General features: G+C 40.7%; 4 protein-coding genes across 7 annotated transcripts in view; 2 read left to right on the top strand and 2 right to left on the bottom strand.

Moving 5' to 3' along the window:
• LOC137102202 (protein CEBPZOS-like) overlaps positions 1-11,230 on the top strand; it is a 22,369-nt gene extending 11,139 nt beyond the window's left edge. Inside the window, exons 1-4 of one of the 2 annotated variants that reach the window (XM_067481442.1) lie at positions 7,855-8,006; positions 8,813-8,930; positions 9,372-9,416; positions 10,249-11,230. In XM_067481442.1, coding sequence (XP_067337543.1) covers positions 8,813-8,930; positions 9,372-9,416; positions 10,249-10,325 — 240 coding nt within the window. In that variant the 5' untranslated portion in view covers positions 7,855-8,006 and the 3' untranslated portion in view covers positions 10,326-11,230. Of the gene's footprint in view, positions 1-7,854; positions 8,007-8,812; positions 8,931-9,371; positions 9,417-10,248 lie in introns of those variants that run through there. The other variant, XM_067481443.1, reaches the window with a different exon arrangement.
• Positions 1,628-5,234, bottom strand: LOC137103062 (hepatocyte nuclear factor 3-beta-like). The gene is made up of 2 exons (XM_067483074.1): positions 4,933-5,234; positions 1,628-2,771 (listed from the first exon to the last, which is right to left on the bottom strand). Exons 1-2 carry the CDS (start codon positions 5,005-5,007, stop codon positions 1,695-1,697), a joined length of 1,152 nt encoding a protein of 383 aa, XP_067339175.1. The 5' UTR covers positions 5,008-5,234; the 3' UTR covers positions 1,628-1,694.
• On the bottom strand, positions 10,026-20,267 carry cebpz (CCAAT enhancer binding protein zeta). Of its 2 annotated transcripts, XM_067481435.1 has the most exons (18): positions 20,127-20,266; positions 18,968-19,173; positions 17,042-18,552; positions 16,408-16,639; positions 15,557-15,719; positions 15,171-15,259; positions 14,944-14,997; positions 14,736-14,838; positions 14,466-14,534; positions 14,297-14,363; positions 13,758-13,864; positions 13,212-13,272; positions 12,775-12,980; positions 12,575-12,613; positions 12,130-12,225; positions 11,958-12,025; positions 11,405-11,486; positions 10,026-10,523 (listed from the first exon to the last, which is right to left on the bottom strand). In XM_067481435.1, exons 2-18 carry the CDS (start codon positions 19,166-19,168, stop codon positions 10,375-10,377), a joined length of 3,297 nt encoding a protein of 1,098 aa, XP_067337536.1. In that variant the 5' UTR covers positions 19,169-19,173; positions 20,127-20,266; the 3' UTR covers positions 10,026-10,374. The 2 variants fall into 2 exon arrangements, with proteins under 2 accessions (XP_067337536.1, XP_067337537.1); XM_067481436.1 differs by lacking the exon at positions 18,968-19,173 and having other exon boundaries at positions 20,127-20,267.
• ndufaf7 (NADH:ubiquinone oxidoreductase complex assembly factor 7) lies at positions 20,135-26,045 on the top strand. Of its 2 annotated transcripts, XM_067481440.1 has the most exons (10): positions 20,135-20,271; positions 20,439-20,599; positions 20,715-20,795; positions 21,299-21,409; positions 21,620-21,833; positions 22,275-22,333; positions 22,801-22,914; positions 24,190-24,333; positions 25,038-25,211; positions 25,667-26,045. In XM_067481440.1, the coding sequence occupies exons 1-10, from the start codon at positions 20,193-20,195 to the stop codon at positions 25,889-25,891; spliced, it is 1,362 nt and encodes a 453-aa protein (XP_067337541.1). In that variant the 5' UTR covers positions 20,135-20,192; the 3' UTR covers positions 25,892-26,045. The 2 variants fall into 2 exon arrangements, with proteins under 2 accessions (XP_067337541.1, XP_067337542.1); XM_067481441.1 differs by lacking the exon at positions 24,190-24,333.

The following is a 26,045-nucleotide window of genomic DNA, read 5'->3' as shown; positions in this document are numbered from 1 at the left end:
ATCATCTCTTCAGCCTCGATATCTTGTCTCAATTACTTTAATGCCTTGTTGACGCGGCTACCAGCAGCACAATCAAACCCCTGAAGATGATCCAAAATGCAGCAGGAGGTCTCATTTGTGATCAACCAAAAAGGACTCAGCACTCTTCAGATATCTGCACTGACTTCATCAGGGTTAAAGCTCTGACTCTCCCCTTCAGATTGGTCAAGTCAACAGCACTTTCCTACTTAAACTCCCTCATTCAACTTGTAGATGTTTTGAGGAGAATGATGCACATGGTGAAGCTGGGAGGCCTCCTCATAAAACCTTCTACAACTTAACATCTCCCCCTCGTTGAAGCTTGTTTTAACCTCGACACTTTTACCAACTGTTATAAAACCTTTGTCTTCTGTTTGCTCCATCTGTGGCACTTTTTAGCACCAGAGTCGAAGCTGTAGGAAAATGTTTAGTCTGTGAAATGCTGTTTCTCTGGGATCAGAACAGATTTTAAATCACGAGCACAGAACGATTTATTTTCAGTTGGTGAGTGGGAAGCAGGGTGCAATTTATTTTATGAAGACGAAGTAAAAGAGATGATTATTTAGTTTTAGGTTTCATGGTACCAGGGGCAGTTCTGGAGGGGAAGTAATATTACTGCACCTATTAGAGGAATTAAAAGTTATTAATTTGACATCATATTTTATCCATGTTTCCTCTGATGTCAGCAGACTGACAGCTCAGAGTTTGGAACTGCACGTACTGCTCAAATTATACTACAGTTGCACAAATATTACTACACCCAATGCTGCAGTGTGAAATATGTCTGCATATTTCAACAGTTTCACCATCATCTGTACATTCATTTGAAACTTTTGTTTCATATTGTCGAAGCATCCACTAAACCTGTAACTTTACTGCTCAGTCAGTATAAACACACATACACATGTCATTAGTTTGAGGATTAAAGGCCAAATGGACCAGCATTCGAAAGGATGAAGCATGTAGCCTGATGCTAATTTTATTTTAGAGAAACATTTTGTCATATTTACAAGTACATACAAACAAATGGGTTCTGAATGATGAATTGTCTTAGTTTAGTTTCCTGTTCTGCCGAATTATGTATTTGAAATCTTGGTTAATTACTGAAGATTATTTTTACTTTTGTTGTGGTGGAGAATGAGATTTTTTTTTTTTTACCTACAAGATACTAATATCACAGTATGAAAATACTCCACTAAAAGTAAAAATCCAGCATTTAAAAACTTAACAAAAACTTAAAGCTTTTTATTGTTGTAGCTGGCAACACTGGAGCTTTTTTGATCATTTCTGTAATAGTTGTGTGTTAAGGAGGTGGAGTTTTGGTATTTTTAAAATAACGTCAGCCATTAATAAAATAGTTATTTTTTAAGCTACAGGTTACTTGTTGTTAGGCAGTTTAATTTCTAACCTTTGATAAAGTCTTTCTAGGCTTAAGGCAAATTATTAGTTTGTAAAGTAACTGAAATTATTGTAAATTATTATACGTTTAGTAAAATAAAAAGAACATTAGTTTGGACCCAACTCCAATAAGATGAATTAATATTTTTATGTATTGGGCCACAATTGACCATTTGTGGAGAATCGGAAATAAAACGAGTAAAACATTCAGTTTCCATGGAAGGACTTTTATCAAACACCTTAAAGAACATTTTCTCACATTCACAGTCTGCTGCATCTCATGTGGAGTTCATTAGGGACCTGCCGTACACGCCGTGGTAGTAGCTGGTGTCGCTGTGAGCCGGATCCAGGCCGCTTTTGGCCGGGCAGCCGTAGCCTCCGTACGGCGCCAGCGGCTCCAGTTTGTGTTGCTGCGGCTCGAACATGAGGTTGTTGATGGAGAACGGGTGGCTGAACGGGGGGTGGAGGTGGTAGTGGTCTGGCTTCAGGTGGGGGGCCTCTTGCAGCAACAGCGGGTGATGATGATGGTGATGGGGAAACAGGTGTTGCGGGTGCGCGAGCGGGGAGGGTGCGCGCACGGGGCTCGGGGGCAGCGGTTCTCCCCGGTGCGCTTTAAGCTCCACACCGGTTCTCTTTGACGAATGCGGGGAGGAGGAGGAGGGCGACTGCGGGGAGTCTGACCCCGAGCCGGTGCTGGTGACTGAGCCGCCCCCTGAGCCCGGCTTCCCCGCCGCCTCCTTGTCTGCGTTCCCAGCCTTCTTCCCGCTCTTGAAGCGCTTCTGCCGCCGCAGGTAGCAGCCGTTCTCGAACATGTTCCCCGAATCTGGGTGCAGGGCCCAGAAGGAGCCTTTCCCCGGTTTGTCCGGTGAGCGCGGCACCTTGATGAAGCAGTCGTTAAAGGAGAGCGAGTGTCGGATAGAGTTCTGCCAGCGCTGCTGGTTCTGCCGGTAAAACGGGAACAGGTCCATGATCCACTGGTAGATCTCGTTTAGGGTCAGCATCTTGCTGCCGGACTGCTGGATGGCCATGCTGATCAGGGAGATGTACGAGTACGGCGGTTTGGCGTGCGTGTAGCTGCGCCGGTACGGTTTGGGCTCCCTGGACCGGATGCTGCAGGCCTGCCCGTACACCGGCCTCATCCCCGGCATGTTCCCGTACGGCGGCGGGCTGATGGGGCTCATGCTCCCAAGGCCCGGAGTCTGCACTGCGGCCCCGTGGATCTGGGCCATCCCGGCGGGCACCGACGAGTGGGTGACCTCGACTGGGTTCATGTAATGCGCGTTCATGTGGCTTGTGCCGGTCATGCCAGGCGCGCTCATGTAGCCGCTGATGGGGTTCATGTTGGCGGTGTAGCACTGAAACACACAGGATTAAAAAGGCCTGATTTATAACAATATAAATAAATATGTATATGTATATATAATATATGCAATAATTGCAAAAGTAAGAGCAATAAAAATGAAAAACTCCTTTTTAATGAGAATTTCCCAATGATTAATTCTGTTCTTTTTAAAATCTTCACTGCTGCAATGAACTGTTTTCCTCACATACGTCCAGCTGCTTTTTGGCCTAAAACTCTCTGAAAAAATGCAAATTTTCTCCAAACTGAAGCTGGTGTATCACTTCTTGTTTGTTTGTTTGTTTTTATTAATTAGTAATTAAAAGTTAAAAAGAAAAAATAAATTCCTGCCGTGTTTTGTAAAAGGCCTTTAAGGGGATTTCAGTTTATACTAAAGAAAAGCAGCACATCTAACACAGACACTGGAGAAACTAGACTAACTTCATTTAATGATTTATCAGTTATTAAACAGTTTGACAATCCACTGATTTCTCCACTGATAATTACTGTTAATGCTGTTGTGCTCTTATCTTATACTGTAAACCCACATTATCCTTCATTTGCCCATATTTAATATGTTTCCATCCAAAGATAAAATTAAAAAATATTACCTAAGATGTAGTCCGTTATTTTTCTTGCTTTGTTTTAAAAACTTGATCCAAATTAACAGCTAATATTTCCCTTTAATTAAATCAGGGCTATTAGAGAAATCATTTTACTTTAGTGCATTTTCCTTCATAAATCATGTCCTTTTGTCTCCTGTTCCTCTTGTCCAGATGTTCTAAATAAAAACAACTTGAACCCAAAAGCACCAAGATAGTTACATTTTCTGCAAGTTTCAGTTGTTTTACCATTTCATTTTTTTCCTTTTAGATTATTTTATTAACAAATAAGCATCACTTAAATTTTAAAAAGGCCAGATTACAGTTTTTCTCCAGGAAATGGACACGATATTTAGCTTTTTTCTCTCCACAGTGCAGGAATATAATCTGTGTTAGCAGGACAAATACAGTTGTGTAATCTCAGTGGGAAAATACTGGAATTCTCTCAAAAATATATTGTAGGAAAATTCCCCAATTATCAGAAACCTACAGTGTATTATTGGATGGATGGTTGGACTTGATTGGATGATTGGCTTCGTGCATGAATAGTGATCGTCATTTAGATTTTTAACCCTACAGGTTAAACTCACCAATGACTATTTCAAACTTTCATTAAAACAAAGAGGTTAATTTTCACTTTAACAGTTTTGCAGAACAAGTCTCACGGAATGTGCTGTTGATGCTGACGTCAACGTTTAACATAACCTGATTCCTATAGAGATATCACAATGCAAATACACATTTTTAAAAGACTTGTCTTATTTTAAAAGTTTTCCTAGAATTGAAATTTGCTTTTAAATTTGGACTTGTAAGTAGCACGTTTAACATTCTTTGCCACAAAATGCACAAAAAATTACCCTGAAAAGTACCATAATCTCAAATTGTGGGCGATTAACTAATTAAATGTTTAAAAAATTCCGAAACTCATGCGTTCAACTTCATGAACTAGACAGGAATTAACAGTATCTCCTGCGCCTTCTTTAGTACAGATTAATATCATTTATGATGGCAGGAAAAGGGGTTTTGGGTGTATAGGATGTACACACAATGCATTAAAAGTTCTACTCACAAATAAAAATGCAAGTAAATGTGATTTAAAACAAAAAAAAACAATGCGCATATTATGACTTTGATTTAAAGTTTAAATTTTCTTTGAAGTGTGTAAATATAATCTCCTAATAATCTAGTTTTTAAAAAGTCAGTCTTTCCACCGAACATGATTTGTTGCATCAATTATTGCTCTGCTCCTGCATTAAAGCATGCGCGATAGAATTCATGAAGAAATACATGCAACAATTTGAAAACTAACGCACTTTTTATCATAATTTAACACCAGGGTTACATTTTAATTCATCCCCCGGATGTGAACTTCTCACCAGAGGTTGTGAAAAGATAAAAGCGGTCTATTTTTTTTATTTAAAATTATTGTTAAATGTAAAAATAACTTTAGACCCACGAAAAGTCAGTAGTCAATTTGAATAATTAAATTGTGTTTCTGGTCCACATGCTCTCGTTCAGGACTAACGTTACCCAGCGGGGTTCCGCTCAGATGTAGCCGCTCTAAAGTGCACCAACCTCGGTCTCTCCGTAGTAACCGCTGCCGCTCCAGTCCGGAAGTTCGTGTCCTTCCATTTTAACGGCGCTCAGCATCGTTAACGCTCCGACTCGGATTCATGAAAAGCTGCTCGAACGGTCTTCACCAGCCGGTGCCGGTACCGCAGTGTTCAGGCTGTGCAGAGCCGGAACCTGTGGCTCCAGGCGGAGCAGCGACTGTGTCCGGTGAACGGCGTTTTCTCAGTGACGGTCCTGGCACCTGAGCTCGCGCTTCTGCAGCTGCGGAGCGAGCGTCCAATCAGGTGTCTCCAAGGTCCCTCCTCGCGCTCTCATCTCGGTTTGAGTGGGATCCGCACCTCGGCGCGTGAGTCCCGCCCCGTGGCCCTTCGGGACAGCGCGAGACGGTGTCAGTAATGGGATTACTTCTAGAAAGTTATTAGGTAACGCAGTAGCTAAGTAGATGATGCTATTTTGTTTTTAGGTAAACGTGTTTTTGAGTATTTTTCCTTTATGATACTTCACACTTTTACCCTTTACATCACAGATGGGGCATTTATGACGTACTTTACATGAGTATTTTAACTGTAAATACTTATACTGCATCTCACAGTGAGACATTGAACGTTTTATCCAACAGCTGTTTTCAGTATGATTTCTTTGCCTTTGGTCAGTTGTTTGTCATTTGTTGTATATTTTAGGCCTGTTTTTTTTTGTTTTTTTTGTGTTTGTTTTCACTTTTATCTCTTTTTAGCAAATTTTGTGCCTTTAACGTAAGCTGTTTTAAAATAAAAAATAATTTACTTAAAAACAGAATTCCAAGGTCCAAGGGCCCTCAGACCTTCTGTAGTAGACTTCTTCACTAAGCTTTGCCTAATCGCTTTGAAGGATTAAATAAAGAAACATTGAATTTGATGAAAAATCTTAATGACACTTTGTTTTCCACTTTAACGCCCCAGAGTCCATGTAGCCGATGTTTTAGAGCTTTTGACTTTTAAACATTTAGTCTTCATTTCTGCAGTAAAACCAACTGATGCATGCTCTGCAGCAGCGATGCTTTATTTCATGCTCATGGACATGGAGACATTGATCTGTGGATTTTGCTGCCTGTATAATGATGTCGGCAATGTGAATGAACTTTAAATATCTTACACTTGAGGGTGTTTTCAGTCTTTTTTTCTTGTGCATCAGCTTCCCATGAATGCATGGCAATAAATCTTAACAAGAAGACTGCAGACTGTCCACTCTCCTCCTTTGTCTGTTGGCTTTGTACTGTTTGTGGTCTGACAGTGTGTATTTACCTGGTGGTGAATCTGAAAGGACGGCACACACAGCTGAGCTGAAGGTATAACAGAAGTGGGACCACCATGCTCTCTGCACACACACACGTCCTGCTTGTCTTTTGTGCAGTCAAACTCGCTAAATATTTTTCTTTTGTGTCACCCAGCGCCCTACTACTTTGTCGGACAAAGAGACTTGTAACATTTGTTAAAGGTGGGTGAAGAAGTGTAATGTGGGAAAGGTGAATTCACATTTCCCACCTGATGTGAAAAGCAGTTAACTACTTTACCATGTGAGATTGTTGCGTATGTTTTTGATTAGAGAGAAGAAAAACTGCACATACAAAAGTTAAAGCCTGGGCCAAATCTGGAAACCAGCATTTAAAACCTGAGAAACAGTGATCTAACTTTAATATTTGCACTAGAACTGAAGGAAAAGTCACACAGGTGTCTGTCTGCAGTTTTTTTTGAAGGACAGGTTCATATTTTTTCTTGTCTGTCTCACAGACAATTGCTCGCTGTAACCAAGATCCCTTCAACCCCAAACTTCAGTGCCGGTCATGGGGAACAAACTCCACAATCTGTGGTTTGTCAAACCTACCATATAGAATCAAATCCCAGGAAATGCACTGTGAGCAAGACCCTCAGTGCTAGTGACTGCGAGGGAGATGAGTTAAATGCAGAGTTTGAATTTCATTCTAACATGAAAGTGAAAATCTATATCTGGTACGTTAGCGTGTCCAGCGAAGTCCGACTCACAGCTCACACCTCCGGTTAAAATGTTTTAAACTCTAAAGCTTTTTGTAACTCTGTATGGTTATAAATGAATTGTAATCCCCTGTAGGATCATCGGCCTCAAAACACGATTTATGTATAATATATGATGATGATAACTTTGGTCAGGTGTGGATGTGATAAAAGATCTACATGAATTTATAATCATAAGAAAAGATCTTACCTTCCTCTCTGTCTGGCATTTTTCAGGGGGCTTGCGTCACCCCTGCCTCCACATTGCACCTCCCCTGTGTGCAGTCAAATCACCTCCGTGGTTTATGTGTGGAGGAGCGTTGCATTTACCTTTTAATCAGAGGATTTCTTCTTTTTCCAGAGCTGCTTCTCCTCCACCAGCCCTCATCCTGCAGCTGTTAACTGGCTCAGGTGAACAAATATTGTCTCGGAGATTACAGGTGTGCAGCTGCCGCTCTGCAGAGACCCACAGCTGCACAACCTGCAGCAGGTGCTCACGGGTCCACATGGAGGGTTTCTGCCCAAATTTTCTGAGGGTCGGAGGCTCCTCTGCAAAAACCTTAACAGAAACGAATTTCTCAGTCTTGTTATTGATAAGTTGAAAGTAACTTGGTTTCTTGTTTTTGAATATTAAAGGTTTGTGTTTCCTTCCTTTTATTGTTGGCTGGAAACAAAATCACAGTGAACTTTTCTTCCATCTGACATTGCTTTTGTGCATGTTGGGTCTCCTACTACTATATTTTCCTAAATAATTACAGTAGAAGCAGCAGGAGAACGGATGGATTTCTGCAGTTGGTGGTGACAGTAGCCTGGTAGTGCAGGTAGTTGTTGTTGTAGTGCTTGTTGGGTTTTAGTATTAGTAGTAGATGGTGGTAGTTGTATTAAACTGTCTTTAATTATTTTTGTACCAGTGGAGCTTCCGTACGGCGGAAGTAGCAGCACGCTGTTAGCCTTTAGCTTGTTAGCTTTGCTTGTCCGACACAAGGACAGAAGATCGTATTTCACGTTCTAGGATATTTAAGTATTTCTATGGGTTGAAGATTCTTTATTTACGCTACTTGGGATGTGAAGGTGAGAATATTTAAAGGAGTCAAAGTATGTGTGAAACTCAGCAAGTTACACCGTCAAGTTGTCAGTTTGTTTGCTAAATGGTCTGTGAATCATGTTTAATTCAGCTAATTTCATCCAATGCTGAAACCAATTCAATGATTATATCACAATTTATTGAACAACAGAGAGAAGCTGAATGTTTTCAATTGAAGCTTTATGCTGCCTCTGTGTGGAGAAGAAAAACATATTTAGTCCTGAGAAGATCCACAGAAAACTCAGTTTGAATTTTTTAACCTCCACTTAATTGGCTCCGCAGCTTTAATAAGAAACAAAAACGAAAGACATAAACTATTTAAATGTGTATTTCAACCCTGTTAAAGTCGTTAACGCTTTTGCCAATATTATGTGAAAGTTGATTCACACTTTACAAAAAAAAAAGCATCTGTATGTTACCAGTGACAGACTTTGCTTGTGCTTTTTGTTATTTGAGTGAACAGACTTTTCCAATTTAAAAACCACATCTTCCAAGTAGTAATGGAAAATGTTTGAAAGATTAAAGTATTAAAAAAAAATAAAAATTCTAATAATTGAACCCAAACTAATTGGAGATGCTCAAAACACTTTATTCAAACGGAACCAGAGATCTTCTCATTCTGTGATGGTGAAGGCTATAATTCCTATAAATTGATCTTCATAAACATGAGGATTAGTGATTGAAGATAAAACTCAACATGTTTCTTAAATTCCTCCTAGTACATAAAGAGGTGTACAATGTCAATTTTCATTCCTTTGATCCAGCTTAAATAAAAGTGTGTTTGTCTGTTCAGATGCCTCCAAAACCTCCGCGGCCTTGGGCTAAAAAGCTCATGAAGGGAGTGATCGTTGTGGAGCTGCTGGGCGTCTTCGGGGCCTACGGTCTCTTTCACGCGATGAACAACAGTCAAGGTAAAACACAGGAAAGGAATTGTAGCTGCGCATCTTGAGCTCTGCAAAAGTCTGAAATGCATGTGCATGTGTTTGCAGGCTGTCAGGAGATTTTATAACAACTGAAAGTAACAGTGGTACAAGAGTCGATTGTGCTGTAGAAGCCTCTTGAATGATTGATTCTGAATTTTCTCAATTTGTCATTATTAAGCCAAATGTAATTAACAGGATCGGTTAATTCATCCATCCATTCTGTCAGGGATAAATTAATGATACCAGTAATAACTATTGGGCTAAACGGGGCTTAATAAATTATTATAAGTCTTTCTACTCAAACCAGCAAGAGTGAAATATTATATTGCAAATTAAACTTGTTGAACCTTCAGAAACCTGCTTCTGCATCAGACGCATCCTAAAGATCACCTGGATGTGTCACTAAAATTTGTGGTTTTATTTTCGCAGATTTCAGGAAAACTGTGAACAGGAGGTTTCCGTCCATTCTAGAAGGTGAGTAGAACCCGAGCGATGAATGTGTGTCCAACACATTCATGGCTCGGGTTTTAATTTTAAATAATGGAATTTAACTGCTTTGATTACACAATGTCAGATATTGCCAGTTAAATTATCATTGTCCTTATCATACCCATACTTAAAGCTAGAATATGTAACTATTTGTAGTAGTTTTTCCAAAGTAAATCTGAATGACAGGTGCTGTCACTGCTTCCTTTGATGTCGTATCCAAATAACAAACTGGCAGTAGAGTGAAGATTTGCTGTTAGTAAAGGATCTAAAGTTTTAGCCCGAAATATATAACAAAATAACAACTGAGCTTATGTAAACTAGTCTGCAATGATGATTCTTGTCCTCATTGATCTAATAGGGTTTGATTAATTATTACCATAAAGGTGAAATATAACGTCTATCACATGTTCAGACAGCACTGTGATGCCTTGTTTTGTTAGAACAGCACTTTTCAGTTTTCCTTACATGACACTGATTTGCTGTTTAATAACCTGAGATGTGGAAGTAATTACTGTAATTAGACGTCTTGAGGCAATAAGTATTTAAGCTATTGATCTTTATCAATATGTCCTCAGATATTAAGACTAAACAACCTTTACAGACTCAGGAAAAAATAACTTTAATTTTATCAACTTTGAAAAGATTTGTATCATTATCTGCAAACAGAAATACATAAAGTATGAGTCCATGTTTAATTGTACACAAATCAAAAAGCTCCTCTTCGGTTTGTGGTGACGTTAATGAGAGGGAAGTCAAACGGCAGCTTTCCTCTGCTGACTGGATCCAGTCAGAACCAGTTTCTGCTCTTTTCTCCCAGTTTACTACCAGTCCAACGAGTGGGCGGGAGTCTACGGCATCCGAGAGAGAGACCACGAGGCCTGGTCTGCCAAATAAGACTGACGATGTCCATCAGTTTTTAAGTCCAACCACAACAGAAACACTGCTACTTCTTCCTCTTCTTGTTCCCGAACGTCCTGGCTCGGCCGAACATCTTCTTCCTGTTGAACGTGGCCTTCTTCTGACGCAGCGTCTTGGCATCGCGGCCTTGGATCCAGTTGTCACGCTGAGCCTCCCACTTCAGCTGCTTCAGACCTGCAGGGTCGGGATAAGGAGTTAGAAAACAGGTTTGCACTTGTATTTATCTGTCTGATTTCCAGGTTGGAACTACAGGTTAAAAATGGTAAACTGGCTAAAATCAGCTTCACCCTTTTTATGAATGACATGTTTTGCCAAACTTCCTGTTATAGTCACTAATGAAGGGTTCACACATTAGGAGAGAAAGCAGTTGGTTATGTGATACGCAGCACATTTTGTGGGCAGATGCACCAACTAGATCAGATCAACTCATTTATGTCAGTACAGCACCATAAACTTCAGGTGGATTTACTGCATTAAGTGTACAGTGGTGAACATAACAAATTGACAACTAAATGTTTGATAGAACTATAGTTTGAATTAAAATAAAAATCCATAAATCACTGGGGCTGGGTTATTTCCAATGACCCTGACCCCGTTCTATTAATTACATTAGTGATAAACATAATCTCAATCAAAGCAGCTGAAGATTGTTCCATGAATGATCAAGTATTTATCTTTTGATGTAATGCAAATTTTAACACTTGCACTTTGTATTAGTGTTTTGTAATAATAACATACATTGAACATTGATAATTCTATGTGGCTTTGCAATGTTAATATTGTCATTTTCAGACTGTATTTATTTATGTAACCTGTTTTCTCTCTGGAGACGTCATGAACTGTGCTGGTGTCCAGCTGACTCAATAAAAACATCTGTTCATTTTGGGTCTTAAAATTATTTCAGGTAAGCAATAATAAACATGAAGAAATAATAATAATGAACATGAGAAAATTTAGTCTCTGTAAAAAAAAGTCTTTGCAGTAGGATTATTCTGCTTTATGTTATCGAACATAACCCACAGCCACTTTAAACTAACGTCACTCAGACATCTTACCTGCTTTGTCAGTGTTGGCCATGGCGTTCACACCGATGTTGTCAAACTTGGATCCAGCGTTCTCATCCAGCAATGAGCCAAACTGACAAAAACGAAAAAATTTAACAAAACATGTTTTTATGTGCACAGAGAAGCACTTCACTTGTAAGTCGCTTAAGATAAAAGAACCAAATGACTCAATATCAATGTAAGCAAAGCTGTATCAGAGCTGAGAGGGTTGGGCAGCACTAACTTCAGTTGCATAATGTAGCCAGAAAAAATACTTAGCATCATTCCAAGTAGAGATGGAACAAGTTGTCAAATAATAAAAACCATCAATAACTGCTGGTCTCACTCACTTTCAGATAAAATGCAGAAAAGTCAGTTTCAGCTGACAGAATATATATTTTCTATGACTGAATATGTTTGTGTCTAAAAAAAAAAAAAACTTCATATCTGTGGGGTCATAACATTTTACAAACATTACGTTGCTGCTAAAAAGCCTCATTTAACATCACTAAAATAGGACAGAAGCCTTTCAGCCTTTCACTGTAGATTCTTTTTGTCCACTCACCTCTTCAGCAGAAGCAAACATGGCAGCATCAGTCTTTCCTTTCTTCTTTTTCTTCCCCTGTTTTGAACCTGTGAGAATGATCAGAAAGGGAAGTTAAAACAATACATTTAGACGTAAAAAAAAAAAAAGAATTATGAATGAATAGAAAATAGTCATTTATTGTGGTACCCACCTAAAGATCCGGAGAAGTCGAGCTCCTCTGAGGATTTTCTCTTCCCTTTCTTGGCTCGAGGACTAACATCTGTAGCCTCCATGTCATCATCTGAATCTGCAGAGAAACAGTTAACTCATGAACTTTTGTAATAGTCATTGTGGCCACTGGGCTCCTGGAAACACAAAGCCGTAGATATGCTTTTTTTTATATACATTCATCTAAGCCTCACCTCATGTATTAAAAGATTTTAATTCTTCAGTCAGCTTTTAAATATCTACTTAATTTTTTTCTGTATGTAGTAAAACTTTTTTCCTGCGCGTGTGCGAGGAAAAAAAAAGTGAATGTCAACGCGTTTTTTTTAAATGTCAACTTGTGACAATAATAATTAACAGATGATAACAAAGATCCAAAATGTGACAGTAAGAGACGGAGCTTCATATGTGAGCTTCATATGTGAACTCACCAGCGAATGTGACATCATCATCCTCCTCCAGCTCTGGGACTGAAGAAAGAAATGGGATTAATATCCATGTTAGAGAATTGTTCTGCACCAACTCACTGAATCTTGCACTTAATCTACACAAAAGGAAAATATCCACCTGCTACATATAACAAATTACACACACACACTTTCAAACTGCAATAAAAATGACAATTTCCTACCTTCATCATCATCATTAAATTCTTCTTCGCCTCCGTCCGGGTCCATGAACATCCCTCCTTCCTCCTCCAGTTCATTTCCAAAGTCTTCCTCGTCCATGCTGCCCAGAGACACCTCCTCATCATCCAGGTCGTCCACATCTGAGTTGTCCAAGTCCGAGTCTGCGACCTCAGCAGCAGCTTTCTTTCCTTTTTTACTCTTTACATTCCTGACAAACGTTAAGGGAAGACGGCAGGCAAAGAGGGGAATTCATCAACATGTTGACAAAAATTAACTAATAGTGGGGCCACAAAATTTAAGAAAAACTTTCATTTATCTAATTTATGTTCACAGATTCACCAACTATTAATCTGCTTTTTTTTAATTCTATCTATGAATCAATTTATAAGAAGAACCAAAACCTTGCTTTGTTGTTCATATTAAACTGAGGTCTACTCACCCTGCAAAGTCCAGATCATCATCGTCTATTTCTGTGAAGTACGAGTCTCCCTCATAGGAATCTGTGGCAAAACAAAGTCACACAGTATGTGCATGTGTACGTACAGAGCTTCCTTCTTATGGTTCTAGTTTGGGGAGCACATGTAAACTAATGACTCTAAATGGAGTTCAGATTATTTACCCAGTGAAATGTGGAGCAACAGGTCGACCAAGATTTCAACTTTTTCCACTTTAGATGATGATGTTTTTTTGACATAGTGAAGACAGACTAACATTGTCTGCCATTTATATCAACCAGGTGAAGTCGCCCTCGTAGTAACTTGGTTAGTTAGTTAGCTACACTAAAGTGACTTGGTGACTGTGGATCCACGTGTACATGCAGAATAGCAGTAAATCTGAACTTCTTTTCAGAAGCACAGCTCACAGATTTGAAATGTACGGTGACAGAAAATTCAGCTTCCTGCCTGTTGTTACTCTGCAGTGACAGACAGCTCGTATCCAGTGTAGGAAGCTAAAACTCTGCCTTGATCTTCGTATCTCAACTCACCAAGTATTTTCTCGAACTCGTCATCGTCCACATCCTGGACGCTCTCGCTGTCACCGTCTTGCCTTGGCCGACGACTTTGCTTCTCCTGCTGACGTTTCTTAAAGAAGCTGTGGACAGTCAAACATCACAACCTGAGTCAAAATTACTCCAATTGTCTGACAAACGAGACACATTTCGTCCAAAACCTAAGTCGATCTGCAACACACAGACGTTCTTCACATAACTACATACAGTGTACTATAAAATATCACCATCATATTACAGCTTATATTAGTCTTTTCAAAACTTGACTTTTTCAAATATAATATAAAGTAATTAATTTCTGTTTAGGGGAGTCTCTTTGGGACAGCTATAAAACACTGACCTTCCAAAAGTAGCTGAGCAACGTGACGAACAAATTTGCATAAACCAAATTTTAAAAACTGACACTTTTGAGACACCACACAAACAGAAATGAGGCTTTAGGTATTTATTTATATACCAGAATTCTACAGTGCTGCATGTTGCTCATAAAGATAATGTCTCTTTTTCTGACTCACCGGTAAAAGAATATTTCATCCACAGGGATCTGATTCTCTTCTTTAGCCAAAAACTCCTCACAGTTCACTGACGACAGACGGAAGAAAATACACATAAAAGAAATTACAGACAGAAGTATTGGAGACAAAAAAAACCCAAAAAGTAACAATTTAATTTAATCAGACTCACCTGGTAGCCTGGATACCTGATTGACAGGTAGCCTCTGTCTGGGCTGCAGCGCTGCAGCATCTGTGTTTTCTAAAAAAAAAAAATGTATATCAGACACTTAAATGTTCCCCACCTTAATTTTCCCTTTATTTCATGACTGGGTTGATTTGTAGCTGAGTGTAAATAAAATCTTCTACTTTAATCTGTCTCATGCACGTTTTCCACATACAATATAAAAACTATTTGAATATAAATAAGAATGAGGAGTGAAATTCAATCTGTGTTACTTACGTTTTCCCTTCAGCTGTTTGGGGTTTCTAAAGACAAATCGATCCAAAAACCGGATAAGGGTGAAGTCCTGCAGAGGATCACCGGAGTACAGGATGAACTCGCCCTGGGGAGACGACAAATACCAACATAAAAAATGTTAGATGCACATTTACTCTACGAAAATCTACTTTAAGGGCCGATTTTAAGTAGGAGGAAGTACATGTTGTACCTGAAGGATGGTTTTTGCAAACAGGGACACTGAAGGATGGAAGTGCCGAGCGAGCTGCAGAGAAGCGAAAGGAAAAATGAAGGACAATCAAAACACTTCATTTAGTTTGTTCCCAACTAAATGAACGTTTTGGACAAGATTCAACATCAAGCTGGAACTAAGGCAAAAGTCACAGGTTTATTCAAGTCATTAGAATTAAGCGCAAATTAATTCTAATTAATTCTCACCCTCTGTAGTTCCCATAAAGTCGTGTGATCGGCACCGCAGAATAACGGGTTCCTGTGCAGCGGGTCGTAGCTCTGGGCGCTATTCATTCCTGGAAGGAAAATCATTATTGAACCAGAAAAGCAACAATGTGGAAAATTGTGTAAGAACGTGGTGGCAAGTGCTTTACTTTTTGAATATGATCATGTGGTCTGGAAATTTAAATGTATGAAATTGGGGATAATTGTAAACACATGTAAAAACAAAGTGAGAAATGTAAATTATAAGAAGCTTAATTTACAAAGCTTTTTAATTTTTTTTATTTTAAGAATAAATCTTTACATCCACACGTTATTTTACACACTAACCAATGTAGCAAACAAAACAAACTATGACGTATTTCACTGACCTTCCAGGTTCTGGTGATGTACCCATGATGCCGTGGGTTTGGTCTCCTTTGCCTCAACACTCCCTCCTTCCTCCAGTTTGTCAGCGTCCACAAAGCGCTCTACTTCATCTTCATCATCCTCCTCCTCTTCAGCAAGATCTCTGAAGTCCTCCTCCTCTCCATCCTAAGACAACACAGCGGGGAGAGGAGTTAATAAAAAAACAACCACAACTTTATCAAAACTATCGAAGAAATGTGTCAGCAAGACCACTGACCATAAAAGAGGAGAACACAAACACAGGATGAAGAAAAGCAGCATATCTAATGGAACTAATAAAGCTTCAGCAATGTTTAGGACTCTTCTTGTCAATATTGTAGATTATTTATGGAAACACACTTGTGTCAAGAATATCAAAATATTAAATCTTAAAAATTGCCTAAACAATGTGCATTTTTTCTTGAAATCTAGCCTCTGTGCGATAGAACCTCACATTTATTATAATGTATTCTATAAATAAATACACTTGCTTGATTTCAATTATTCAGTTTTTTTTTGTCTTTTTATAATAAAAGTTAAAACAAAGAAGTTAAATCCTATATTCTTTGAAAGCTGTGCAACTGTGGATCACTATTCCCACAACCATCAGAACACAGAACACGTTTTTTCAATTCCCTGGTTTTCACACATGCTGAACCGGCAACAGCGACTTTACAGTGACAACAGAGAAATAAAGCCATTTCACAGCAGGGAGAGGGAGAGATTAACAGAGCAGAAAGGACTGATTCGACTCTCACCATCCTTAAAATATTCCTAAAATGTATGTTATTCAAAAAAAAAAAAAAAAAAACAGTACTTGTGCTGACAGACTTACCCCCTCGTCCAGCAGCAGCATCTTGAGGGCCGGCTTGGCCTTCATGACCTCTGACACCAGGAAGAGCGCTCCACAGGCAAAGCTGGCATTCTGCTCTGCGCTGACCTGCAGCAGTCGCTTCACGAAAGCTTTGACCCGCCGCAGCACGATGTCGGCTTTCAGAGACTTGTACAGGAGGTTGAGGAACATGCTCTGTCTAGAGGACAATGACAGCCCTGGGTCCAACAACTTTCTGCAGAGAAGAGGAACCGTTTAGATTTGCAGCCTCACAAGGACAGAAAATCATTTATTTTGGAAACTTTTCTAGTTTGTATTTGACTGTGGCACTTTATAACCCTTCTGTTTTTCAAAAGAAAAAACACAGTACATCAACAAAAAAAAAATTGTAAGATCTTTCAAACATGGTAAATATAAATCCTTGATTAAAAAAAAAGTTGCAATAAAACCTGCTATGTTCCAGCTACATTAATCCATATTAAAAATTTTAAAATTCCACCACACCTGACAAAACTGCTGACATTTCCAATTTGTAAAAGAAAACCTTCCAGAGATTCAACTCTTAACACTTGACATTAAAAACTTCAACCCTGAAGTAGATTTGGTGAACCCGACCCGACAGGTGAGGGTGGTTTACCTGTACAGAGCGACATAGTATCGGTCAGAGATGCTCTGCTGGGAGTCCATCACCTGGAACAGCAGCATGAGCGCCTGCACAGCGGTGTTAAACTTCACCAGATGAACCACTTTGAAAAGCGTGTCCAGCTGTTCCTTCACCTTTTCGTCTCCAGCGCTCGCGTAGGGATACGCCCTGTTCACGCCCGACAACAGAGCGCTCAGCATCTTTGACTCAATATCTTTCTTCTTGATGCAGGCGCGGAAGAAGGAGAAGTAGATGGTGATGAGTTTGGAGGCGAGTTCGGCCTCGTCGTGGCTCAGCATCACCTGGCTGAGGAAGCAGACGGCGTAGTACTGTGCCTTTGGGCTGATGTTGGGCCGGAACATGAGTCGCTCTACCTCACAGCACACAACCGCCTTCATGTTGGGGTGTTTGTGCAGCAGCATCTCCAGCAGGTACGATGCTTTGGCTGCCGTTTTGTACTCGGGGTCTCCCAGCTTGTTGACCACCTGGATGAGCAGTGCCCTCTCCTGCTCTGGACGGTTGCACAGCAGTTCGTGGGCGGTGGCCAGCGCCTTGGCTTTACTGGTCGCCACTGTGTCGTGACCCACAGAGTCCAGAGCCGTCACAAACTCGGCCACATGGTGCTTCAGCAGGTGCTCGAAGTACCAGAGGACGAGGCGGCGGTCACGGGCATCTCGGTTTCCACTTGCCTTCTCCTCCAGTTTGTCGAACGGGTGCTGCGTGAAGGAACGGAGCTTCCTGTCCTCTGGCAGAAGGTCGGAGAGCAGCAGCTCTCGCAGAGTGTCCAGAGCCATGAGACCCATCCGCCGGCTGCCCTTCTTCTTCACCATGATCACCAGATTCTCCACATGTTCCAGTGAGTGCACCGGAGCGTCCTGGATGAGAACTGTCATGGCCGCCATCCTGTCAGCCAGCACACCTGAGGAGACGACTGTCTTCATCCAGGCAGAGTTGGCTCCTTTCTGCAGGTTCTTCTTGCTCCTGTAAAGCTCCACCTCGGCCTCAAACAGCCGCTGGGCGAGCGCCTTGTACTGAGAAACAAGCTGAGGATCCTGTGCTGTGGATGAGCCCTCGGCTGCGTACTCCATGTCAAACCATTTCCCCCCAGGTTTGATCAGCAGAATCCGCCTTTGCTGGAACTCAAACACATTCACTTTCTGTTTTGGCTTTTTCCCAGCAGGTACCTGGAGGTCTTTTGCCTTCTTCACCTTCTGTTTATCCTCCACTGCCTTGTCTTTGCTAACTTTCTGCTCAGCGCTGGATACTTGTTCCTCTGCCAAAGCTTTCTTGTCTTTGGCCTTTTTAGTTTCCTTCTTGCCAGAGTCTTTAGTGTTCTCGCCTTCAGGCTCGTCTGAGATGATGTGCTGCCCAGCAAATGCCCGGATACCCAGTTTGGTGATAAATTTCTCCAGCTCGCCCTCCTCCAGGTCATCTATGGCTCCCTTCTTCCCTCCATCAACAAGCTCATTGGAGTCATTGAGGCCTGCAAGGAGGACGTAGTCGGCCTGCACATTGACAGAAGAGAATTAGATAACAGATGGGTTTAGAAACTACGTGGGACTCCTCTAGAACAAGGTATGTCTGCCTCTCTTTTACATTTAGTGTTGAAACAATCAGCTGATCAATGTATTATATAATCGACAGGGTCTGTGTTTATTAGTCTGGGCTCTAATTTCCACACCAAGTCAGGTCTGACAGTTTACTGGAGGCTATAACATTTACATATACTGTAAATCTTAACAGAGACTTTTCTAAGTGGTGCCGCGTGTTGTTAACTAGTGAAAATGGTAGAATGTCAGCCACAGACAACAACGGAATTACAAAAATTAAAACAAGGCTATAAGTTTTCGTGTTAAACCGCGAAAGCATTCAGGCCAGAAAACGCTATGAAGTTGTGAATGTCGGTGCTTTCTGTCTGACCTGTGTTCCTCCGAGCCGTAAAACCTCGTCCAAACTGAACTCTTCTTCATCTTTCTTCGCTCTTTGTTCGCCCCCGCCAGCTGCTGGATCTTCACCCTCCTCTCCGCTACCGGCTTCGGGCTCCATGTCGTTTTCTTCGGGCTCAAAAGTCACTTTGTTTGCCGCTTTTGGCTTTCTCGGGTGCCTGTTTTTTGGTGCCATGCTTGCTACGACATGAGGATAGTGACCCGGATGAAGAAACGGCGTGACGTCACGATTACGCGACATTTTCTAAATTTCACGTAAATGTATATTTTTTGATTAAACATAAAATATAAATGTACATTTCACCGTAATGCTTGCAACTGGCAAAAGACACGCAAGAATAAAGAGGTATTTTCCACACACTTATATTTAATGTAACAAATACGTCACCGAAGGTCGTCCAATAAGAAAGTCTGTTGCCTTTCTGTAGCAGTTGTCAAGCTTGTCGTTAAAAGACATGTTACAGGAAATGTATTTCTTGCTTTATATAATTTAACAAAAAATACATTCCATAAAAGCAACTTTGAGAGGAAAACAATTTAAATATATATCTATCACCAAATACTGAAGAGTAGAATTAAAAAAAATGTCATTCAACTCAGCCTCATTTCTACTAAAAGCATCTATAAATTCTTATGCCATATTATACAGTATGTGCTTGGTTTTGCTGAAGGAATTTGAATTCATGGTTTCTTAAATCCCGACTTGTCTTTATGTTCTAACATTAGCTCATTGATTTAAAAAGTATCAAATTAATTTGCAAGACAAAACATTCCGAAATAATTGTAATCACATTCAATTGAAATGGTAATTTTGTTTTCATTTGGCGCTGCATACTCATAACAAAAGCGTTTTAATTTGAAATAATCGCCGGATGTGGTATATTTCCTTGCGGCTAGCTAACGTGTTAACTTTAGCATTATGCTTTTGAACAAGGACTTTGGAGTTTTATCTACTTTAAAGCACAGACAAATAGAACTCAGTCTATGCTAATTTTCTATCTGTTACACCCGAGGCTTAAACATTAGTTCAGTCTGTGACTCCGTTTGTCCTCTGCCGGGCTAATGCTAACCCGTTAGCCGCTGACGCTAAGCAGAGAGGAGGAGAGTTTGTGCATGTGGATGATTTTACTCACACGTGAAATAATCATACAAAGCTTATAGCACAGGCCTTGTTGTGTTTACGTAGATCGCTCGGCAGTATGAGGATTTCTCTTGGTGTTAAAACATGGCAGCTAGTCAGCAGAGTCTTCATTCCTCCCGTCAGTCCAACAGCAGCAGGTGAGAGCTGTGACGCTTGATTTCATCCTGGTCCCGTTTAGATTCATGCATTAATCCCTCGCTTGCAGCTAATGATCGTATTATTTACTGAGAACGTTTGTGTAAATTCTTCCTTTATGTTCCAGCACTTGTCATTCAGCGGTAAACTTTAATATGTCTCTTCTCAGTGCGATGGCGAGCGTCTCAGACTAGACTCTACTGCAGCTCTTTACCTGAGCAGGAGAAGCCTCAGCCCTCCATGCTGCGACACCTGACCTCGAAAATAAAAGCCACAGGTCCGATTTCCGTCGCAGAGTACATGAGAGAGGTGCTCACCAATCCTGTGACGGTAAGCGATGATTACTGACTGAATTGAATGTCTGATTAAAGTACCATGTTTTTCTGCTGAAACATCTCTGTTGTCTTATTATAGACGCTACAGTTGTTGCTGTTGACTCTTTCAGGGTTATTATGTGAGAAACAACATGCTGGGACCAAGTGGAGACTTCATCACATCACCAGAAATCAGTCAGATTTTTGGAGAGGTGAGGATGGAAAGAAAATGTACCCTCCCAAAATGTATCTCTCTGTCTAGCTGACAAATGGCTCCAGATGACATCACTTGGAGGAATGTTCAGTTGCTGAAACTATAGAGTTTGTGATCATGGTCAACCTTCTTTTTTTAGAGCTCCCCCAGAGGACATCATCCCTCAGATGACTCATCCAGGTGATGTCTTCTGGAGCAGTTTTCAGCTAGAAATCGTTTAATACAGAAAAGCCAGAAGAGTTTAAAAGCATCAATGTACATTCACACCCTAAACTAAAGCCTTAGAAAGCAAGTTAAAAAAATTGGTGAAGTCGCCCGTTAAAGGAATGAAATGGTTTCTACAAACTGTGGTGAAAATAGTGGAGAACAGCAAACTGTCAGCTGATTACTCACTGCTCGCTGGTTGTTTCCTCGGAGCCTGATGCTCCTTTTGTGTCTAACTGACCTTCTCCTGGTGTTTCGTTTGGTCCTGTATGAATTCTTCACTTAATTTTCCTCAAGCTGCTCGGTGTGTGGATCATCAGTGAGTGGATGGGAGCAGGTCGCCCCAAACAGCTGCAGCTGGTCGAGCTCGGACCTGGGAAAGGATCGCTAGCCAGTGACGTGCTCAGAGTAAGAAACACAAGTAATTCACTGATCAGAAACTATCAGAAAACTTGCCTAATGCACACAAACGGGCCCTATTCATTGTGCATTTGTCCATCATTTAACAAATCACATTTCACATTTTTTATGTTGAAGAAAGTGAATAAAATAGAAATAGAATTATTTTCTACAAGAGAAAAGAAACAAATACATGTGGGGTTTTTTTTTTTTGCACAGGTGTTCAGTCAGTTGCAGTCAGTGTTTGGTGAAGCCTCAGTGTCGCTCCACTTGGTGGAGGTGAGTCCAGCTCTAAGTGAACTTCAGGCCCAGAATCTGACTGGGACCTGCAGCCAGAAGGCAGATGCTGCGGATGAGCCGGTTTACCGCAGTGGCAAAACCGCAGCTGGTCTCCCGGTGTCCTGGTACCGGCGCATAGACGACGTCCCGTCAGGTACGCAGCTACGCAGTATTCTGTTTGTATTGGTCTTTTTTTTATCCCAGGTCTTTTTATCAGATCGTCCTGATCGGAATTGAGAAAAGTTCATAATATTTCTGCAATTACTACTGCTCCTAATCCAACTACTGCAAATAGTAATGGAATTAATAGTTATATTTCATTAATAATGAGACAACATTACTGGCAACCTGTGTAGTATCAGATTCGTTTTTTCAATCAGCATCAGTTACAGCTCAATCATAACAAGTCATATAAAATACATTCAATTAGAAATTAGTTAACGCATTACAGAATTATTACAGATTTAATAATCACTCAGCTTTCATGCACTTTTTTCCACCTAAAGTATTAAAACCCTTAAAATCGTAAAACTGCTCCTCACTAACCTTTCGGCCTAATTCTCTTACTGTCAGGTTCTTTTTTCTTTTTCCCCAGGATTCAGCATCATTATCGCTCACGAGTTCTTTGATGCTCTGCCCATTCACAAATTTCAGGTACGTCTTAAATCCACAGTGTGTAGTTTTATGTGATTTTGTTATTTTATCAGATTTGTCTTATTATATTCTATTTTTTTAAACCACCAGATGGCACCAAAGTGAAATAAATAAAGTCCAACTCTTCAACCGTGACCTGGATCTAAACAGCTCGTCTAATAACAGCATATAGTTGTAGATTAATAGGCATCACTTTCTGTCACAGTGAAATAATCATTTGAATATTATTTTTATTGCTTTGCCTCAGAACAAGTCTTGTAATCAACTATGAAAAGATTTTCCTTATTGAATGTGTCAGTAGAAAAGGGAACAGATGCTGATATTTTAAGTGTTGTGAAAACCTGCAGATGTGTCCTCTATAAGCTGAGCTCACGGACGTCCTAAGCAGTCGTGTTTGGTCTACAGGGACAATGCAGGTCTTGGGTGTTTACTGCACACTGAGCTACGTTTCTGTTTGTTTTGGGCAGAGGACACAGAAAGGCTGGAGGGAGGTGATGGTGGACATAGAGCCTGAGAAGCCAGACCAGCTGAGGCTTGTCGTGACGCCATCTCCGACTCTGGCGTCGTCGACACTCGTGCAGGTTGGTGTCTGAGCAGCTGTGACTCACCAGGAAGCGTCACACCGTTCTTCAGAATCATTAGTTTATGAATATTTCCATTTCTGCTAACATTTTTCATGCTCTGAATCTGGATAAAGGCCATTTTTAATGTGTTTAAGAAAAGAAAAAGCATCAATTATATTGCTAAAATTATCTATGTCGATGTCTAACCCATTAAATAGTTGATGTTGGCACGACAAACAGTTTTTGAAGTGCATGTGGAAGCTGCTCTCAGCCCTGTGGATTATTGCACTGAATACGACGAACGTCCTTGAAAACTGGAGCTTTGGAAGTGAAAAGAACGATGCGAAGCTACGGCCACTTTTAAAGAAACAAATGCCAAGATGCTTAAAGCTTTGGAGGTTTCATTGAACTGAAGTGGACTCATAAGAATGTAATTATTTCCACTTTAAAGCCGAGATGAAACTTTTTAAGACTCTTTCTGTGAGTTCTCCTCAGATCCACTCTTGGAGGTTTGTTTTATAGCTTCCAGCTGGTTTTTTTTATTGCCCACATTTGTACCAGCTATACATTCGCAGCCCGTTTGATTCGGCCTCTCTTGCTCGATTCAGTCACTTTGAACCTCCTGCCAGAGGCCTGACATCATCCCCATCAGCAGTGGCGGCAGCAGACTGTTGGCATGAAGAATGCTGCTCTTCAGCTCATCAAACATATGCACAAACTGCGAAGCTGTACAAAGTGGTTTTTAAGGGCTGTTTCAGGATCCACAGAGGCAGGAGTGTGTGATGTGGCTGTAAACGAGCGAAGGAACGACCCAGATGTGGCTCATACTAAACTTTTCTGGTTCTACTTAGGTGTTTAGTGTGTTTTTATGCAGGGGGATTCAACCCGGCAGCACGTCAAGATATTTCTAGGATCGATCAGGATCCTATGATCAGGATCAGGGTTCCTCCAGGTTCTCTGCTACGTTGAAAAGCTCTCAAAGGGAAAATGACAAAGACCTCAGTATTGTAATGTCACACAAAGATCTGTGGAAGAATCACCAAGGCTCAAGTTCAGAGACGTAGGAATTTTGCTTGAAGAGCTAAATTAGATTGTTTTGAAACCTAAAAATGTTCAGTTTACATTTACATTAAACATAGAAATGCAGCAAATCTTCACTTTGATGAGCTTGAATCAGAAATATTCAATATTTTAGCTTGATAAATGACTCAAGTGATTTATTAACCTGATAGAGGCCAAAACCTCTAAACACCTGTCAGACTTCAGTGCTGCGTGTGTGTGTGTGTGTGTCAGGCAGATGAACGTCGGGATCATGTGGAGGTTTGTGCAGAGGGCGGGGTCATCATCCAGCAGCTGGCTCGGCGAATCGCAATGGATGGAGGCGCGGCGCTGATCGCCGACTACGGCCACGATGGAACGAAGACGGACACGTTTAGAGTATGATGGACACTTCACATCTGACAAATAGCCCGAGTTTGTGTCTTTGTGTCTTCGTGTGATGCCATACTGACTCCATGGTGCTGAGTTCAGAGCTCGTCCTCCTCCTTCTTCTTCTTGTCTTTGACTCTTGCTGCATATTTCACATCATTGTCACGCTGCAGAACACATTTAGGTCTGATCAGTCACTTCCCCAGTGGTTCTGATGATGGAAACTGTAAGTATCTCCAGAGATTGGAGATTCATCAGCCATCAGACATTTTTTCCCTGCAGTTCATATTGAGTTACCTTTGAGACAACGTTTGTTAGAAAACAGCAAATAATGACGAGGAGGTAGATTATTTAGAAAAGATGAGTCTCCTTCATTGCAGTATTTGCTACTAAAAACAGTTGGATCCACCTTTGTAAAGCTTCAGTCTTTAGTGAGTGCGCTTTGTTCGCTCCTGTCTTCAGTTGTAGTTAAAGGAAACAGATGTAGGAAGTGGTGAAGCTCCTCCGCTGCAGGCGGAGGGGAAACCTGGGCCAACGAGCTCACTGCTCCTTTTCCTTTCTTTTGCATGAAAATTGCAGTTCTTAGTTTTTTGTCAATTCAACTTCTCAAAATTACACCTTTTCCACGGTACAAAAAATTAAAAAGCGGCATTTTCTGCCAAATATAACTGTGCGAATATGTAAATATGAAAACCCTCCTTTTCTTTGTTCAGGGTTTTAAAGGTCACCAGCTTCATGACGTCCTAGTGTCCCCAGGCTCGGCCGATCTCACAGCCGATGTGGATTTTAGCTACCTGCGGACAATGGCGGGAGGGGGCGTCGTCTCTCTGGGCCCCGTCACTCAGAGGACGTTCCTGAAGAACATGGGTATCGATACTCGGCTACAGGTGAGATATGTGGAGATATGACCCCAACCACATCATTTATTTTCCAAAATATTGTGACCACAAGTATTAATTACTAGTTAGTTAATTAGTCAGTGTGACAAATGAGGAAATATCTGCATATAGAATCTCACTTTTAAGTAATTCTACACATGTGGCTGAAGAAACTTGGATATCAAGTTAGCACAGCTGCCTTATGTGTTTCTATAAATATTGTCTTTGTTTTTGTACAAGATTCCAAAAATCTAGTTAAATATACCAGTAATATTAACAAAAATATGTTTATGTTATGTTCCTTGGAGGAAAGGTTTTGCTTGCACAGCTCTTCAGACTTTCTCATGTCATTTGTGGTCACAGTGTATTGAATTTGAATAGTGCCATAGTTATATTGTTATCACAGAAACAATGTATATTGTGGTGGTATAATTGTAAAGTCTGCATCAACCTCCCGTGTGCAGGTTCTCCTGAGAAACTGCACGGACGCATCCACCAGGAAGCAGCTGATTAGCAGCTACGACATGCTGACCAACCCAGAGAAGATGGGCGAGCGCTTCCACTTCTTCAGCCTGCTGCACCACAGCCGTCTTGCCAAACCCCAGAAGCCAGAGGGGCTAAGGCTGGAGAAGAAAAAGCAAACGGCACCACTGCCTGTGGCTGGATTTACAGAGCTCAGCTTCTCCTGAGTGACAGGAGTTTTAAAAACGTTTGAAAATAACTGCTTCAGACCTGCTGGGACATCTGATACTTGTGAAGCTTAAAAACTGTCATTTGAAAAGTTGTGTTCACAGGATTTTCTGCTGCAGCTGATATTAAAAAATGCATAGTATTCATACGTAA

The sequence above is a fragment of the Channa argus genome, chromosome 17 (assembly GCF_033026475.1).
Source record: "Channa argus isolate prfri chromosome 17, Channa argus male v1.0, whole genome shotgun sequence".
Classification (NCBI taxonomy): domain Eukaryota; kingdom Metazoa; phylum Chordata; class Actinopteri; order Anabantiformes; family Channidae; genus Channa; species Channa argus.
This window is presented reverse-complemented; position numbering and strand designations above follow the sequence as displayed.

Coding starts and splice junctions, on each gene's coding strand:
- LOC137103062 (XM_067483074.1), bottom strand. CDS start 5,007: ATGCTGAGCGCCGTTAAAATGGAAGGACACGAACTTCCGGACTGGAGC. Junction 2,772..4,932: donor GTTACTACGGAGAGACCGAG/GTTGGTGCACTT, acceptor TGTGTGTTTCAG/TGCTACACCGCCAACATGAA.
- cebpz (XM_067481435.1), bottom strand. CDS start 19,168: ATGGCACCAAAAAACAGGCACCCGAGAAAGCCAAAAGCGGCAAACAAA. Junction 14,535..14,735: donor CAAACAGCTGAAGGGAAAAC/GTAAGTAACACA, acceptor TTTTTTTTTTAG/AAAACACAGATGCTGCAGCG. Junction 12,026..12,129: donor CGACTTCTCCGGATCTTTAG/GTGGGTACCACA, acceptor TCATTCTCACAG/GTTCAAAACAGGGGAAGAAA.
- ndufaf7 (XM_067481440.1), top strand. CDS start 20,193: ATGAGGATTTCTCTTGGTGTTAAAACATGGCAGCTAGTCAGCAGAGTC. Junction 20,272..20,438: donor CGTCAGTCCAACAGCAGCAG/GTGAGAGCTGTG, acceptor GTCTCTTCTCAG/TGCGATGGCGAGCGTCTCAG. Junction 24,334..25,037: donor CGAAGACGGACACGTTTAGA/GTATGATGGACA, acceptor TTCTTTGTTCAG/GGTTTTAAAGGTCACCAGCT.